Below are 19,473 nucleotides of genomic sequence, written 5' to 3' on the forward strand. Positions count from 1 at the left end.
TGTTCTGTTGACATATGGAGAACATGTGCAAGTAGAAGAACTGAAAACACTTCTGTGATTTAGAGGCAGCATCTATATAGATTGTTGGTGTATTCCATTCGTGGAAATCACTGTGTTCAAGAGTATTCTCTAAGCAGCATGAAACCTTAAGATGACCATTTGGTTTATCACCAAAGTACAACTTAGGAAGATCCATGTTGGAAGAAACTATATTTTAATATTTTGGATAATATATTAAACTCTAATTTTTTTTGTTTGATTGACCAGAAGTTTGCAGGATTATGTGTATGTTTTTAAAATTATTTTTGGAAGAAAGGTGACATTGAATCTGATGCATGGAATTAATGACAGTGCTTCTAAACTATTGGTGTTTTCCAGTTCAGACACCATTTCAGTCCCCACCTCCCCTAACTGCTGGATTGTTCTAAGATAAGATATCTTTATTAGTCACATGTACATTGAAACACAGTGAAATGCATCTTTTGCGTAGAGTGTTCTGGGGGCAGCCCGCAAGTGTCGCCACACTTCCGGCGCCAACATAACATGCCCACAACTTCCTAACCCGTACGTCTTTGGAATGTGGGAGGAAACCAGAGCACCAGGAGGAAACCCACACAGACAAGGGTAAAATGTAAAAACTCCTTACAGACAGCAGCCGGAATTGAACCCAGTTGCTGGCGCTGTAATAGCGTTACGCTAACCGCTACACTACCGTGCCTGCCCTACACTACTGTGCCTGTACTGTGGCTGATAAAATGAGAATGTGATTTTCCAGGGGATTTTTGATTCATTAGCACATCACTTTAATTTTGAGTCACTGGTGGTGATAGTTTGGAATATTGCAATGTATAATGTTAGTCCTATTACAGAGGCTGATGGGATTTTAAGAACATTGTGAAACCTACAATCAGCAAGTCTTAGATTAAAATTAAACATATTAAAGTTTCTCATTTCAGAAGTCAAAGTACAGAAATTCATTGCTTATAGTTTTAAAACACGCTCTTTTAATGATGATGTGATATTTAAAACCCAATATTTTGTCTTGGGCTTTTTATGAAAATCTTTATTTTGTTAGATTACTTAGCAGTTTTGTTCCATTAAAGAATTCATCATCAGATCCAAATCTCTCCTGTATTCACTTTGTAGGAGCACCAAGAAAGACAGAAGGCTGGGTTGGCCTGGGGTGTTGTGAACTGGCCATTTCCTTGGACTGTCGACGTGCATGTAAGCAGGTAATGCACCTCAGCTGTGTATAGCTGTCAGACAGCACTTCACAGAAGTGCAAGATGTTGTTTTGAATTAAGGTTGAAGAAATTGGATTTATTTACATCCAGCAACAAAAAACATTTTATTATGTCCTGAGGATGTCCATGTTGATCGTGAATTACTTTTGAGCTGCAGTTATTGTTGATGTGTAGGGAATGGGACTGACACCATTGTTCTACTAGACGCTCGCATAGACTTCATGAGCTAAATGGTGATCTTCTGTGTTGTAACAATTTTGTGATTCCCTCTTTTGTTTTGCACATTTCAAAATCACAAAACAGCAAATGCCCAGTTTATCCCTTTCTGTTGTCATACGTTGAGGGATGACTGTTGACCAGGTCACTGCATGAGGCTTTGGATATTGCACTGGAAGGTACTTGAGAGTGTTATAGCGGCTTGGTACGGCAACTGCTCTGCCCAGGACCGCAAGAAACTGCAGTGAGTTGTGGACACAGCCCAGCGCATCACGGACATCAGCCTCCCCTCCATAGACTCTGTCTTTACCTCTCGCTGTCTTGGTGAAGCAGCCAGCATAATCAAAGACCCCACCCACCCGAGACATTTTCTCTTCTCTCCTCTTCCATCAGGTAGAAGATACAGGAGCCTGAGGGCACGTACCAGCAGGCTCAAGGACAGCATCTACCCCACTGTGATAAGACTATTAAACGGTTCCCTTATACAATGAGATGGACTCTTGACCTCACCATCTACCTTGTTGTGACCTTGCACCTTATTGCACTGCACTTTCTCTGTAGCTGTGACACTTTGTACTGTTATTGTTTTACCTATACTACATTGATGCACTCTGTACTACCCCAATGTAACTGCACTGTGTAATGAATTGACCTGTATGATCGGTTTGTAAGACAAGGTTTTCACTGTACCTCGGTACAGGTGACAATAATAAACCAATACCAATTAAAGCACTTTGATATGCTGTCATTTTATGGCTGGCAGATATCAAAGAGCTTTAGTTGACACATACCAACAGATATTAGTTGACTTGGACTAATGATTCAGAGAACGCAAGTTCAGATCCCATTGTGGCAATTTAACATTGCAAATTCCATGTCATAGATCTGGTAAATAGAATCTATTAGTAAATATTAACTATGAAACTGGTGAGACAGGCATGAATACCTATCAGCATCATTAATTACCTATGGAAAGGAAGTCTCCCAGCCTTAAAAGGTTTAACTTGTTTCTGTGATGCCTGGTTCCCCATCAATGGTTAACTCTTAACTTCTTCTTTAGGTGGCATAACAATCACTCGGTTATATTTCTATTTTTCCCAGTGCCTTGCCAGTGTCACCCATATGACAAGAATAAATTCAAAACAACTCTCTTTTCTGCCCTGTCCTAAAGTGATGCACTGACACCGACCTGTGCTACTGTTAGAGGAAAGTCCATCTCCACCAAACAAAGTTGATTGCTCAAGACGCATCCCGTTGAGACAACACTTTGTGTTGTCATCTCAATACCAAAGCCGTGGTCCATTTTATGGACACCTTCCTTGGTTCCTTTTCTGAAGATGGATAAGAAGGGGGAACAGGACAGTTGGTCCACCTCGCCTGCTCTGCCACTCACTGTGATAATGGCTGATCTTTTATCTCTCACTAATCCCATACCCCTCAATTCCTAAAATATCCAGAAATCTATCAGTCATACATCTGAGATGACCACTATTGACATGAGGGGCTTCTGTATCTTGAGTCTGCTTTGAGTTCCATGGGACTACAATCTAGCTTCAGCCATCATTTTGTGGATGACACACTGGTATCTCTGGTGTTGATGCATTTTTTTGCTTGATCTGCTCTTATTTGAGATTTTGCAGTTGGGTATAGACCTCCTTGTCTGCAGCACCAAAGACGCTTCACTGATTTTATCACAGAGATGGTTGAGGTGAACAGAGCAAGAATAAAAGGAGAATGTTGATTTGCCAGAGTACCTAGGAGCTCAGTTAAGCAGGATACAAAGCTGTTTGAGGATTCCAAGAACTTAAGTGGCATTGCTTGAATTCTGTACATCCAATAAAACACTTGGTGAACGTCTTGGATGCCATCTAGTCACTTTGGAGTTTATCGTGCCTCATTTTGACCTTCTGTCATGGGATTGTTCTAATATGTATATGTAACAATTGTTGACCTGTGGCAAGAGTCACTAATCAGTAAGTCATTATTTAGTGGAAACTGTTGAGGCCTGTGAACAGCCCAGCCCTGGAGATGTAAATGTTCAGATGTTGTAAAAATAACAGAGATCATTGTGCCGTCAAATACACTGGATTTCTTCCATCGATGATTTAATAATAATAGACGGCTACAAAGAATGTTGAAGACTTCTCCACCACCAGTCTCTTCTAGTGATCAAAGGCTACTCTGCGCCACCTAATGGGCAGCACATTCCAGCTCTTCAATGCCACTTCCTAGTGAGCTTCCCTGTAAGCTGCAGATAGTCTGAACTTTATTTGTCCACTTAGGAGCCACCCTTTCATGACTTTGGTTGGCTTCCAAGCCTTTGTTCCAGGTTAGGACCAGTTCAGAGAATTCTTGCTGTGGAACCCAGACTGCATTTCCCATCCTTCTTTGGTTCTTGGGAAAAACGTAACAAGACGGCCAGGCAGATATTATTTGCAATAAGCAGTATTTGATTGCAGGAGATTACCAGCAAGGAGTATCCTCTTGACTTAGTGAATAAACACTTGTGGATTTTAGTTGTAGGTATTAATGGGCTCAGTGTTTTGGAATTCATTCCCTATTCTTATTCCTTTCTATCTACTCCTCCTTAAAAACATTCCTTAAAATTCATCTCTGATCAACTATTTAAATGCCGACAGAGCGAAAACATCGGAGAGAAATAAAATATTCAAATCCTTTTCTGAATATTGCAGAGGTTTAATTTCTCACACTAGCTGTAGTACAAAACTGTTTGAATTTCAAATACTAAACTATGATAGTTATTCATTACACAAACTTTAAAACCATGTTCATGCTACAGCACAAATCAGACAATTTAAATGCATTGTATACAATGAAATTAAAGAGATACCTGCCTAATATTAGAAGCTTGCAGCAACAAACATGTGAATCAATTATGTATTGGATAAAGAAAGATTTATATTTATATAATGACTTCCATGACCCTAGGACATCCTGAAGACTTACAGCCAGTCAAGTACTTTTTGAACTGTTATCACTCTGTCACACAGTAATCATAGTAGCCAATATGTTCATGGAACTATTACAATTTCTGTAACTGTTTTTGTTACATATGCATGAATTTGTTTTTTTCAGGCTTCTTCAAAGAATGATCTTAAGGACTGCAGAAAGGAATTTGAGGTCTGTGTAACAAAATATTAATAAATACATAGCACAATATTGAAATGAAACAGCCACTACATAGGTTTCCCAGAAATTCTAGCTGTAAAAGGGGAAAAAAAAGACCTGAGGGCTAAAGAAGACAGGTGGTGTCTGCACAAGTTGTAAACCAGAAGGAAAAAGACTGCTCTCTCCAAGCCCTCAAGGAAGCCTCACTCTGCCAATCATGAGTATTCTCTCCCCATTCCAAAACTGTTGCCTCCTCATCCCAGACCATGATTATGTCAGTCCCTTCTACCCACTGGCATCCCATCACTTTATCCCCCTTTCTTCTCACTCCATGCAGCTTCAGTCTCATGTTTCCACCCTCAGATTGTTGCTGGGACCATCACCAATAGTTATTCCATCCACCAACTGGCAAGTCTGCCAGTTCAAGGTCCTGTGTTAAATTCACTCGGAACTCTGTACCTCTGGTCTTGCTAATTTCAACCCTCATCGTCCTCACCTCTGTGTCAATATCAAGGCTTATGATTTTAAAATGCCTTCCAGATTTTAATCCACATATAGTGTGTTAACTTTTTATTTGTACCAAATTGTTGTTATTTGTATGCAAAGCTGCAGAACCAGTGAAATTCTTCTGATTTGCCACTCCCTGTCCTATGTTTGTTTTACAGTAGATCTCACTATCTAAAACTTAGTTCTGCCATCTAAGTCATTTATACGTAGATTGAATCTCAAGTAAGGATCCATTTAATACTTTGCTCAGCACCTTGCATCTTGCTCCTTTACTTCATTCTAATCAGTTCTGACATGCTGACTTCTCCTTATCATGACTTGAAAGAAGCTCATTTGGCCCATCAGGTTACTCCTGGGTCCCAGGAAAGCAACCCCATAACTCCCATTCCTCCTCCTCATTTCCCTGTACGTCTGCAACTTACTCTCTCTTGCAACTGCCCATCAAATCCCCTTTTATGCCACTGATCCACTCTAAGGGATAATTAACATGATTGGGACGTGGGCAAAAACTGGAGCACCCAGAGTAATCCCACATGTTTACAGGAGAATGTACAGACTCCAAGCAGACAGCACCTGATGTCAGGATTGAACTTGGGTCCTTGCAGCTGAGGCAGCAGCGGTAGCATCCTTTCATAATCAATTTCTTATCCAGTCTCTTGTTCTTTTATATTCCTGTAATTATTTTAATTCCTTTATATATGAGGGACTTTGAAAGCTTTCTGGAAAGTCCAGTGAATTATATCATGTGATATGATGGTGCCTACTTTTAACTGCAAAAGGATAAGCAAGTTTCTTATAAAAGATCCACTGTTCCGAATACCATGCTTCCTATACTATTCCATTTTGTTTCTTGTGTTGGAATAGTCTGGGTTAGTGTTGCCACCATTTTGAAAGCAATTATGAGTGAGCCTGCTTAAAGGCTAAGTTGCCTTCAGACTCTTAAGCATGCAGTGTAGTTGTCTGATCAATTAATTTAGTCCACATGTATATTTGAAGCACAGTTCATACAGGGTGAAAATAAATGGGTACATGAATTTAAAATTATAACAAAGTGAATTACACCACAAATGAAGCAAAGTACAGCACTTACACTTATCCCAACATAAAAAAATAGAAGCATTCAGCCCCTCGTGTGCACTTTGAGATTATAATAAGTTTGTGTTTGACCTTGTATCTCTACGTCACTTTCTTGATCTTCCATATCCTTCAATTCCCATATGATTGATCTATCATTTGTTCTTGAGTATACACAGCCACTGAGCTTCCACACCCCTTTTGGGTAGAGAGTACCAAAATTTGACTACCCATTTAGTGAAGAACTTTCTTTTTATCTCAGTCCTGAATAACCACCCCATTTTTTTTTTGAGACTGTGATCCCAGATTCTGGACGCCCCTAGTTCCAGACATCATCCCTGCACCTACCCTGTTGAGTTCTGTAAGAATTTTTTTTATATGCTTCATTGACATTTCCTCTCGTACTTCATAATCTAAAGCATGCAAACCCGGTCTGCTTAACCTGCCCTTATTCAGCAAACCCACCATCCCAAGAATCATTCTGGTGAATTTTTGCTGCATTTCCACAACCGCAATCCTCGGATTTTTTTTTGGGATCCTGGTTACAAGTTGCTTCAAGATCATGTTTTTTTTAATCTAGCCTTTTATTCCCTTTAAATAAGTATGGATCTGTGCTGCAAACGAACTTCCTGTAACAGTATTTTCTGAGCTCTCTGTTGTGAACCTGCCTCTATTAAGCTTAACATTATGTTAAATAACTTTGAGAAAAATATTGCTTTCCATTATCTACACGCTCATATCTCCAGAACCTTAATTCTACCATCTCAGAATCCAGTTGCAGTTTGAATTATTCTAATTTAGCAAATTAGTAATTCCTAGTCAATATACCAGTGTTCAAGCATCCTTTCGACTGGCTTATAATAGAACTAATCACACTGTTACTAAAACACTTTTCAATCTGTTGATTTGCTTTAGTCAGTAATGTAATAAATACCACCTCCTAACAGTGACCTTGTATAGAGTGAGGAAAAGGAAGTCTTATGGTAACATACCTTTTTCCAAAATACAGGCTGTCTCCAGTTAACAAACGATTTTGTTTTTACAGACCCGTATAAGTCGAATTTGTCCATAATTTGGAAAAAAACACAAAAATCACTTGATATGCCAACCATACCTCCACATTATTGTAATCAATAGCATCAAAAGCACATAAGCCTGATAAGAAAGAACAATTACATAAAGTGGAGAGAGAAACTAGTTCTGCCATTTGTAGGAATGAAAGTATGTACATACATTGGATATTTGAATTTAATAATATTATGGGAGCTCATTCATATGTACGGGTGTCCATAAGTTGGGCATTCATAACCCAGGTACGGCCTATATGTGTGAGATGGCATAATATGAAGATGTAGAAAAAAATATATCCAATGGTAGAGGTCTCTTTTTCAATGTACAATTTTGTATAGATGTATTAAGATGATCATTGAAGGTCAAATAATAACTAAAGATTATCACATCTGAAAGTAGAATTTTCTCATTTGCAATTTTCAATAATGTCGATATTTTTTAAATATTTGTTTCTCTGTTGATTGCTGATGATTTAAAGACTGAATAAAATGATCGCAGATGAACTTAAGTGAGAAAAGAAACTAAATTAGGACATTGAGAGACATGAATGATGGGCAGATTTGTAATTTCGACTGCTATTTCAGCTTTCTGATACTAATAGTACATGAGTTGGCTTAAAGTGTGTAACATTTTTGTGCCATCACACTCATGAAATCTAAACTAACCTCTTAGTCCACTTAATCCTTTAGTTACATTTATTTTGTTCTTTAATACAGTTTATGTTTTGAGAATACTTGTAAACCATTAAATCTGATGAAATTGTTCTAGCACATTAACTATTTTGAAGTATTCACTTTAAATTGTCAATCATCGGGATAAATGCGTGTTTTTACATGGATTTAAACTGGCTATATTTTTTATAGGTCTTGCTGTGACTGCTTCAAGATTTCCTCTCTCTCCGAGGTCTTTAATCACTACATTTTCCTTTACTGCAGTCCTGTCTGTAACTACCCACTATAATTTCTGCTGCTTTGTTCTAACTGTCCAAACATCTTTTGGCACCAATCCCATTTTCTGCACCAACTACATCTAAAATTTTGGTTCTTGCATAGTTGTGACCAGACCATTCTGTTTATCTAATCGTTTATACATTGCATTGACATTCCGTTCCAATGTTTTAAGTCAAAATTATGGAACTTTGATTTCTTTGTATGTTTTGGGTATGGGCTTTATGTAGTTTTAATAAGTGTCTTCTTGGAGCATAAAATATGGTAATAGAATGTTTATAATGCAAGAAATATTTTCAATCTAGAACATTTAAAGTTTAAGTGATTATTTGGCCATTGAGAGAGCAAACATCAGTTCTTGGCTGAAGACCAAAGTATTATTGGAATGCTTCAATTTTGGGGCGCATGGGGAGAGGGATGTGTAGCAGATGATAAAATGAAAGTGCTCTGCAAATTACTCCAATGACTGACTGGAAATATAATTGCTAATGGCATGGCAAGCATTCACTTTGAAGGAGGCTGTGGTAGCATGGTTTTGTGGGATATTTGTGGCATAAAATGGATTTTTTTCAAATTCCTTGTTTTACAGCTACTAATCTATGTGTTGTACTCTGTTTTTATTTCAGACTGCATTTTTCAGCTGTGTGAACAGAAATGAGAGTAAGGTTCTTTCTCCTAAAAACAGAATATGATGCTGTATTGAATTCAGTATAAGTACTTACATTGAACATGAGCTAATGGAGATTTTTCATTACACAACATGTAAATAACTATAATAAATGAAATACATAATTGCAAAATCTAAATGGAGAATAATAGCCATATCATAAAGTGTGGTACAGGGCACTGTCTGTGACAATCTCAGAGTTATTGCAGCTTGGTAAGAGGTTAATAAGATATTTGACAGCTGAGAAACAAGGTGGTCCTTGGTGCAGAAAAATACCTGTTGAAGTACTAAAACATGGCAGTGAAGTACTTCTATGACCTCATTTCCCTCATCAGGAAGAGGGAGGACCCATACAATGGCATGTCAGACATCTGGGAGACATCTCTGTGCTTACTACAATTGGACTCGTCTCTCTTCTTGAAGATGGTCACAATTATGGGACTTCTGAGATAACCTAGTATTTCCAGCATCTAATTATTTCTTTGATGTCAAATACTAGAGAACATGCATTTAAGGTGAGAGGGGGAAAGTTTAAAGGAGATGTGTGGGACAAATTTAAAGGAGATGTGTGGGGCAAGTTTTTTTTTACACAATGGTAGGTGCCTGGAACGGACTACCAAGGATAATGGTGGAAGCAGATATGATAGTGATGTTTAAGAGGTTTTTAGAGAGATACATCAATATTCAGGGAATGGAAAGATATGGATCATGTACAGGCAGAAGAGATTTAGTTTAATTTGACATTGTGTTCAGAACAGACATTGTGGGCCAAAGGGCCCGTTCCTGAACTGTACTGTTCTATGTTCTATTCCAGAGACCCGGTTTCAAGTCATCATTGACTCCTTCACTGAAGTGTACAAGAGGATAGATCTTGTACTAAACGTTTAGAAATCAAAAACACTTCACCACCATGCAAAACTGCTCCCTGACGATCAAGATCTCTAGGGAAACCCTAGAAAATGTCACTTTCCGAAGCTGTTCCAATAATATCTAAATCCTTCAGCAGGACAGGTGACCTAATATCACATCCCTCTCTCAGGCCAACACCCCCAGTGTAGAGGCTCTGATCACGTGAGGCTGGTTCCTATAATGGGTCACATTATTGGCATGGTGGGCACCTGAATCAACCACTCTACTCCAAAAAGTCTGTCATAGCAGGAGACTTCTGGGACAGAAAATGTTTCAAGAACATTCTCGAAGCTTCTTAGGAGAAAAAATTGTAACATCTCAACTGACTCATGGTCCATGGCTGCTCAAATGGGGAAGGAACCTCTGGGAGTTCACTGAGTGCCTCGTGTCTCAATGATAGGTGCACACAGGCCAAGAACAAACAATTATGTAAGCACACCACATCCCCAACTAAACACTTTATCCGCCATCCTGTACCCCATCTACGTCAGAGGTTTTGGATCCTCCATTGGACTCTTCAGTCACCTCAGAAGTCACAGAGTTGAGTCATCGGTAGAGCCAAGTTATTGTTGACCCAGAAGGAGTGTCTAAGAAGGAAGGTGGGGAGTACAAGTTGATGAAATGGCAGTAGTCGTTCAGTGTTTGCAAAGAGAGGAATTGTCAAATTTGGTGAAATATGTCAGAAAAAGATGTGGATCCTGAATGAACAAATAGGGATATAGAGATCTTTAAGCTGATGCATGAATTACAATATGCTTTTGTTATATTACAGTGGGATCCTTATGCTGCAGCTATGTAGGTCGGCATACAAACTGTAGAGAATACTGCCAAGCTATTTTTCGGACAGATTCTTCTCCCACACAATCGCAAATTAAAGCTGTGGAAAACTATTGTGCCTCCATCAGTCCACAACTTATTCAATGTGTTGACAATTACACTCGCTCATATCCAATGAAAAATCCTGTTGATAGTAAGTACGAATCCTTAAAACTATTTCAGTGGTTCTCACAGAAGATGCCCTCTCCTGATTGTCAGTTTTATTTGTCTCCATTATGGTGGCGAGCATGCATGTCGCAGTTATTAGTATCAGGATTAAGCATTTGGCTGTTTCTGCTGCTTTTGCCTCAGTTTTTTTCCTGCCAACTCTGAATATTCTCTTTTTTTTTAACTGAGCTCCTTGCTTATCTCTAATTTCTCTCTTACCTCTACCAATATCCTTATCAGATTCCTTGTATGAGAAAATTGATAACATTTCTGTTTGTAGGATCTCTCTGCACACATTACCTGTTATGCAATAGGACCATTTTTCAAAAGGATTTTCATTTTTGTGAAATACTTTGAAATATCCTCACCTTATAAAAGACACAATATAAACGCAAGTGTCTTCTACCGGCAGCTGTAATTGTTTTTTCTTAAGTCTTGTGTGTTTTGGATGCCATTCATTGCAATGCTGTGGAGGAATGGTTTGCATATCGAGTATTTTTTGTGTATTTTCCAACTTGTGGATGAAATTGACTTATGGAAATGGAACCTGTTTATTGCCCGGGGATGGCCTGTATTGTACAGATCCAAACTCTGTTGAGGATTTTGCAGGGCATATTTTAGTTTGTAATTAAAATATGAAACTTCTCTGCACACTTCAGCGTTTTGATTTTTTTTTTAACTCCAAGCTTGGCTTCACTTAAGTGCTGCTGCTTGAGTTATATTTGTTCTCTCCTACATTTTTCAACCTACCACACACCATTATCGGGATTTGTCTATGGTTGCTCTGTTTAGAAGAAAAACCTCTTGGTCATCTGAGGGCTATGTGTGGATGCAGCTACTTGTGAAGTCCAGCAACATTCATTTTGCTGCAAAAGCAATCAGAGATCTAAATTCCCATAATGATTGCAGGTTCTTGACGAGCTTTCTTGTGAGTTGCATTTGGCTGGCACTTTCCTGTATGAAGTGCAATGTAATATTTACTAATTCAAATACCTAATGTGCATGGCAATTCCAATTTAAGTGTGGAGTAAAGCTAAATGGTACTGTTGAATTTCCAACTGTTTAGGTTTATATTGCTGTGACAGAGCAGAAGACCTTGCCTGTCAGACCACATGTCGAAGAGTGCTGATGACAAAGTCCACTGATCAAGAAATTGTTGATGGACTTATTGAAGGCTGTAAGAAAATGCCTCTGCCTCAGGATCCTCTGTGGCAGTGCTTTCTAGAAAGTTCTGGATCAAGTAATCCGGACAACAGCACAAATGGATTGCCCGCTACAGCCGTTGATGGTGCAAAATTGCATTGTTGTTCCAAAGCAAATACTTCCATCTGCAGGTTGGTAAAATTTTTTCTCCAAATTTAATATTTTGAAGTAATTGCTTCCCAGAAAATGTATAATGTAACATAAAACAATTGCCTTGGCTCCCAGTATTAGTTTGGATTTGGTGGGAGAAGTCAAATTTACTGAGAATTTTGGAGATAGTCAACAGACCAGAGAAATCAAGTGAGCATATCACCCTGACATGCTAACTTTGTTTTTTAATCTCAACCCCTTTTTGTTTTCTGCGGGGAACACCCTCTCCATGACTCCCCGATTACACTCATCCCTCCCTGCCCAGGCACTCTCCCTTGTCGCCACAGGAGGTGTAACACTTGTCCCTACACCTCCTCCCTCACCACCATCCAGGACCCTAGACAGCCCTTCCAGGTAGGCAGTCTTCCACATGCATATCCTCTGGCCTTCCTCTACCTTGGTGAGGCCGGGCACGGACTGGACAACCACCTCGCCGAGCACCTTCGCTCCGTCCGCCGGGGCCGTCTGAAGCTGCCGGTTGCCAGCCATTTTAATTCTGCTCCCCATTCCTACACCGACGTGTCTGTCCTTGGCCTGCTCTGCTGCCAAGATGAGGCTAAACCCAAACAAGAGGAACAGCACCTCATATTCTGCCTGGGTAGTCTACAACCTGTGGCATGAACATTGAATTCTCCAACTTCGGGTAAACTGCTCCCCCCGTCTCTTTTCCCGATCTACCCAGCCCCCATCACCGTCTCTTCCCCTGCTCCGCCCTCTCCATCTGTCCGTCACCCACACGTTCCTCCCTCCGCCCTCCCCTCCGCCCTCCCTCCCTTTATTCCATGCTCTAACTTCCTCTCCTATCACTTCCTGTCATCTTCAGCCCTTTGATACTTCCACCTGTCACCTCCCAGCGTCTAGCGCTATTGCCACTCTCCCCTCTCCCATCTGCCTTTTACCCCCCCCCCCCCACCTGGATCCACCTATCGCCTGCCAGCTTTTACCTCAACCCTTGCCTTGATATTTTTGTATCTCCCTTCTATCTTTCAGTCCAGATGAAGGGTCTTGACTGAAACGTTGACTGATCCTCCACAGGTGCTGCCTGACCTACTGAGTTCCTCCAGCTTTTAGTGTGTTACTCCTTGTAAAATGTTGTTTCTTAGCCTTGTGCCAGAGCTTTGTGTTGTAATACACAAACCATCTTGCTGATAGAACCATAGAACACTACAGCACTGGAAAAAGGCCATTCGGCCCTTCTAGTCTGTGCCGAAACTTTATTCCACTAGTCCCATTAACCTGCACCCAGTCCATAACCCTCCAGACCTCTCCCATCCATGTATCTATCCCATTTATTCTTAAAACTTAAGAGTGAGCCCGCATTTACCACGTCAGATGGCAGCTCGTTCCATACTCCCACCACTCTCTGAGTGAAGAAGTTCCCCCTAATGTTCCCCCTAAACCTTTCCCCTTTCACCCTAAAGCCATGTCCTCTCGTACTTATCTCTCCTAATCTAGGTGGAAAGAGCCTACTCACATTTACTCTGTCTATACCCCTCATAATTTTGTAAACCTCTATCAAATCTCCTCTCATTCTTCTACGCTCCAAGGAACAAAGTCCTAACCTGTTCAATCTTTCCCTGTAACTCAACTCCTGAAGACCCAGCAACATTCTGGTAAATCTTCTCTGCACTCTTTCAATCTTACTGATATCCTTCCTCTCGTTAGGTGACCAGAACTGCACACAATTGACCAGATCTGCACACAATATGATGTAGTTCTATGATCTAGTTATATGTTCTATGATCTTTGATCTCCCTGATATTTTATATTTGGGCATAAGCAGAATTATTACACTTCTATTATCTTTGCCCCTCTTAAGAAATTGGTTCCTCTGTTAATGCTTCTTTATATTTTCAGTGACTCCATTAGTTCTTTGCTCTTCACTGATTTGATGACCTTGACCGAGTCACTCACACTGTCCGTATCACAGGATATCAGAAATTTGGATATCCTCCACCACTGCTTTTCTGACCTCAATTTCTTGCCACAGTATGCTTTAGACCACTGTTTCATGTCTGTTTCATGCACAATATTCTTCAACAAAATGGACTCTGTGAAAGAAAGTACAAGAAGGCAATTACCTGGGATTGTCTTGAACAGTTGTTGGAAAGCTCTCCTGATCCACCTGTGTTTTCCCTTCTGATACTTTGTATGTGCTACAAAAGTAACTGACACTAATATAGGCAGTACAGTTAGAGTTTTGTACTTTACTTTTCCTGTAATGTCATATCTGGCAAAGTATTTTGGCTAAATTGTCTATTTTGTTGAACCTGTAAAGATTATTCCTATTCCACTTGCAAACTTGACTAGCTAGAAACAGGTCAAACGTTGTCTCTGTAATCTCTATGCAGCTAATGTTTGGGGAACTGACCAGAAATTCAGTTGCGCAGTATATGTTTTATGTACTGTGTGATTGAATTGTAGAATAAAATTGAGCACTGTGTGATCGGCACCATGGTGTATCATGTCATATGTATTACAATCAGGCGGATCTGCGAAAAGGGATAACGTCGGTCTGTGTAGAAAAAACCTATTAAACTCTTTCCCTGCAAAACTGCTTTGTGTAAAAGTAATAGCCATTCATTATTGGGCATGAACTGGAAGGTGAGTCTGAACAGCAGGAACTGGCCTTGCACCTGCCCTTTTAAAACAGTTGTTAACTACTAGGAGGTTTATTGGGAGATGTGTGGAGCTCCACCTGTTGAAGTCAGCCATTCAGAACATTGGGACAGCAGAAATTTCTGACATTGGTGGTGAAGCCATCTAAGTTGTGCCTCTGCATGACCAGGGATCAAGTGCAAGACCTCCCTCAGCGTAAGGTCCAGTCAAGAGGAAGAATGGGGTTTTGGCCTGGTCAAGTGGAACCCATTTGTCAAGTGCCTGCGGTGTGATGCTTTAAGACGTCTATGTAAACATAGCACAGTGGTCAACCTGGTGGATAACGATCTTATTGATACAGCTTCACTTGTGTGGCCTATGACATGGATATCATTAAAGGTGGAGTAGAGGCTGCTACTGTGTCACTGTAGGATACAATAGAGATGGAATCCTAGAGTTATAGAGCAGGGAAACAGGCCCTTGTTGATTATTGGTAATGGTTTCTACTAATTACCGGAGACGCTCTTGCGCTCGTGCTCTTTCTCTCGCTCGTGCTTCCTCGCTCTGCTCCTAACATTACACATTCTTTGTTTTAGTGATAACAGCTTGATAAATTATTGATGGTATCCTAAAATGTCAACTATGTAACAGAGAAAATTCGTAAATCAAGGAATACTTGATCAACAAGATCTTGCTGTCTTTTGGAGTTTGAATGATAAATGTTAAGTTATCATCCTGCCACATTAGTGCCTTGAAGTAGAATTACTGTTTCCTCTTGACGTTCAATGGCATTACCTTTGCCTGTTTCCCACAATGGCACCATTGACTTATGACTCTGAGAGGAAAACTATTAGGCTTTCTCCATGACAATCCCTGGATAGATCCTATCCCACTGCTGCTACAGACGTGCCAGTGGATGTCACAGTGGTGTACAGAGAAGAGGGAGCAGCCCTTGGAGCCCTCAACTTTGACTCCAGACCCTCTGAAGTCTCATATCAGGTTCAATACAGGCAAGAAAACTGCCTTCTGTATACCACCTGCTGTCTTTCCTCAGATGATGAGTCAGTCCTTCTCCACAATGAACAACATCTGGAAGAAGCTCTGAAAGTAGTAAGGGCACAGAATGTACTCTGATGGGGGACTTCACTGTCCATCACCAAGTGTGGCTTGGTAGCACAATCTTTAAATGAGCTGCCCAAGTCCTGTGGCTGGTACTGAGTGAACCAACATGAGGGATCAGCTTGACATAGTCTTCACCTGTCTTCCTGCAGCTGATTGCTAAAAGTGACTACTGCACAATTCTGTTGTAGAAAAAGTCTTGTCTTCACCCTGAAGCACCCTCCACTGTGTTGTGTGGTACAACAATTGTGCTAAATGGGATAGCCTAAAAACTGGTCATCCATGAGGTGTTCTGGATTATCAGCAGTGGCAGGAATGTACATAACTGCAGTCTGTAAACTCTTGGTGTGTTATGACCCTCACTGTTGTTACTATCCAGCTAGGGTCTCAACCCTCGTTCAATGAGACATGGCAGAAGGGAGAATAGTACCAGGCATATCTAAAGCTGAGGTGCCAACCTGGTGGACATTGCCCAAGCACATCCAGTTCACAGAAAACAGGTTACATCTAATTCTTGCCCAATCAATTTACTCTCAGTCATCAGCAAAGTGAGGGAAACAGTCGTCAACAATTCTAGCAGACAGCGCTCCTCCAATAACCTGCTCGCCGAAGCCCATTTTATGTTATGCCGGGACCATTTGGTTCCTGACCTCCTCATGGCCCAAACACGTATGAAATAGCGTAACTTCAGAGGTGAGGTAAAGAATGACAACCTTTGACACTATCAGCACAAGTGTTAGATCATGGAGCCCGGGTAAAATTGAAATTGGTGGGGCTTGAGCCCTTAAAATTCCAATGGATGGAGCCAAATCTCACACAAAGGAAGTTGGTTGTGGAAGTTCAATCATCTCAGCTGCAGGTCATTGCTGTAGGAGTTTGTAAGTAACTATCAAATGGCACTCACCGATAACCTACTTATTGGAGCTCAGTATAAGTTTTGCCAGAACCACTCTGCTCCAGACCTCTTCACAGCCTTGTTTCAAACATGGACCAAAGAGCCGAATTCTAGAGGTGAGGTGAGAGTGACTGCCCTTGAAGCCAAGGCACCAATTGATGGAGTGTGGCATCAAGGCACCCTCATAAAACTGGCATCAAAGGGAAAACGCTTCAGTAATCGGAAGCATACGGTTGTCAGAGGTCAGTCATCCCAGTCCTAGGGTATCACTGCAGAGTTCCTTGGGGCAGTGTCATGGACCCAGTCATGTTAAGCTGCTTCATCAATGACCTTCCATTATAAGGTCAGAAGTGTGGATGTTTGCTGATGATTGTACGATGTTTGACTCCATTCGCAACTCTTCAGCAAGCAAAGCAGACATGCCTGCATGCAGCAAGTCCCAGACAACATTCAACACTGGGCAAGTGACATTTGTACCACAGAAGTTTTAACCAATGACCATCTTCAGCAAGGAAGTCTAACTACCTACCCTTCACATGTCCACCTCCATCAATAACCTGTGTGTCACCATTGACCAGAAACTTAACTGGACCAGCCATGTAAATACTGTGGCTTCAGAAGGGGGTCAGCAGCTGAGTTATGCTGTAGCAACTCAGCATAAGGGAATTGATATTGCTAATGTGCTTGCAGTTGTATTAAGGATTTGTATAAAAGATTTGAGGTGAACAATTAAAAGCTTCATAGAAGAACTAGACTGAGGATATTGAAGTGAATTGTCTGTAGTGCTGATTTACTTTTTAAAGAATGTGTTTATGATCTGGCACTCCTGGCAGGAATTGAGGGGCTCTTTCTGGGAAATCACAGCCATGCATTCTGAGTGCATTTTATTATTTAATGTAAGAAAACCCATGGCTGTTGGATCAAGATGTGATCTATGCAGTTATATTTCCTTTTGGGGAAATATTGGACTGTACCATTCCTTTCAAAGGAATGTGTTATACTACAGGCAAAGGCAGTGAAAATAAATCGGGTTATCTCATGTGGGATTTGAACAGTCTACATCCCCACATTAGTCTCTTCAATCTCAAAGCCCACAAAATCAAATTGAAGGTAAGCCTGAAGAAGGAGTGTTTGTGGATCAAATGAATGGAGAAGAAAAGATGAAAGTGGCCCATCCACTTTGGAAATCTCTTTGAAGAGGTAAGGATTAAAAAAACTGAGGCTAATTTAAGGATAAAAAAAATGTCAGTTGTTCTGTCCCTGGAGTAATTCAGACAAGCTTCAGAAGACTGCAAGAACTGATGTCACTATTCATAATTAGCCTTCCATAATTAGAGAGGACAATTTACACTGACTAGACTTATTTTTAAATGAATTTTATAAATAGTTTGTAGAAAGAATTGTGTGCATTCCAAATTTGTGTTCTAATCTTGAGACTACTTCCTCTTTGAAATGTTTTTTTTCTTAATTTGACAGGGATCTATGTATTAAGTTGTATAGCACCAGATGGGGGAGCACAACTCACTGGCAAGAGTTCGATAGAATCTGTGAATATAACCGTCTGGAAGCTGCCATGTTTACGTGCCTGGCTGATGTAAGAGAGCCGTGTCAACTGGGTTGTCAAAATCTCAAATACTGTACTAATTTTAACAACAGGTAAAGCTCCCCTTAATGATTTTAAAACTACCAAACATTAACCTTGTTTAGAGACACAAGACGCTGCAGATGACAGAATCTGAGCAAAACACAAAGCGCTGTAGGAACTCAGCGGGTCAGGCAGCATCTATTGGAGGGAAATGGGCAGTCGACATTTCGGGTCGAGACCCTTCATCTGGACTGAAAGATAGAGGGGAGATAGCCGGTATAAAAAAGGTGGAGGGAAGGGGTGGAGCAAGAGCTGGCAGGTGAGAGGAGAGTGATAGGCACATGGGGGAGAGGGGAGAGCGGGAATAGCATCTGTAGCTGGGAGGTGATAGGTGGAAGTAATAAAGGGCTGAAGATGATGGAATCTGATAGGAAAGGAAGGTGGAGTGTGGAATGGGGGGGCGGTGGGGAGGGGAACCATTGGGTTTAATTAACCTTGTTTACACTTGTGTGAAGGCTTATGAAGTAAGTGGCCTATCACAGTGTCAAAAAGTAAGTTTCTTTCATTGATAGGGTGTCTGGCATGCATGAAAGAGCAGACGAAGCAGGTTCCATAATTATCTGAAATATTTTTCAAAAACTATTTTTAAAAACCCTAAAGCTCACTTGTTTGTGTGGAAAAAAAAGATATACCCTTTCAACTCTGAGTTTGTCAGTTAACCCCTTGCTACTTATCTCTGCCTATGTGGCTCACTTCACTAGGCGAAGAGGATTTTCTATACTTCTTTACAGCACAGGAGGAGGCTATTCGGCCCATTGGGTCTATGCCGGCTCACAAAGCAATACCATTCCCCTACTTATTTTCTCTTTAATCTATTCCTATTAACCTTACCATCTATACTATACTACTTACAATGGCCAATTTACAGTGTACCATGTGCATGTCTTTAGAATGTGCAAGGAAACTGGAGAACCCAGAAGAAAGCCTTGCAGTCTCAAGGAGAATGTGCAAATTCTACACAGACAGCACTGGAGGTCAAGGTTGCTGGAGTGTGAGGCAGCAGCTCTAGTAACTGCAGCATTGTGCCACCCAACAACATTCATGTTGAACAACATCACATCAGTACGAAGTGAAATATTATTGATTTCTGATGCTTGCTTTGCCATGTTACCTGC

The 19,473-nt window shown here is 40.6% G+C and overlaps 1 protein-coding gene across 2 annotated transcripts in view; it reads left to right on the forward strand.

Annotated features, from left to right (window-relative positions):
- Positions 1-19,473, forward strand: part of reck (reversion-inducing-cysteine-rich protein with kazal motifs) — a 115,948-nt gene that overhangs the window by 56,262 nt on the left and 40,213 nt on the right. For both annotated transcript variants that reach the window (XM_052023225.1, XM_052023226.1), the window contains exons 9-14: positions 1,147-1,232; positions 4,557-4,601; positions 8,815-8,848; positions 10,537-10,734; positions 11,815-12,082; positions 18,190-18,369. In XM_052023225.1, coding sequence (XP_051879185.1) covers positions 1,147-1,232; positions 4,557-4,601; positions 8,815-8,848; positions 10,537-10,734; positions 11,815-12,082; positions 18,190-18,369 — 811 coding nt within the window. The remainder of the gene's footprint in view (positions 1-1,146; positions 1,233-4,556; positions 4,602-8,814; positions 8,849-10,536; positions 10,735-11,814; positions 12,083-18,189; positions 18,370-19,473) is intronic.

Source organism: Pristis pectinata, chromosome 9, assembly GCF_009764475.1.
Source record: "Pristis pectinata isolate sPriPec2 chromosome 9, sPriPec2.1.pri, whole genome shotgun sequence".
Lineage (NCBI taxonomy): Eukaryota > Metazoa > Chordata > Chondrichthyes > Rhinopristiformes > Pristidae > Pristis > Pristis pectinata.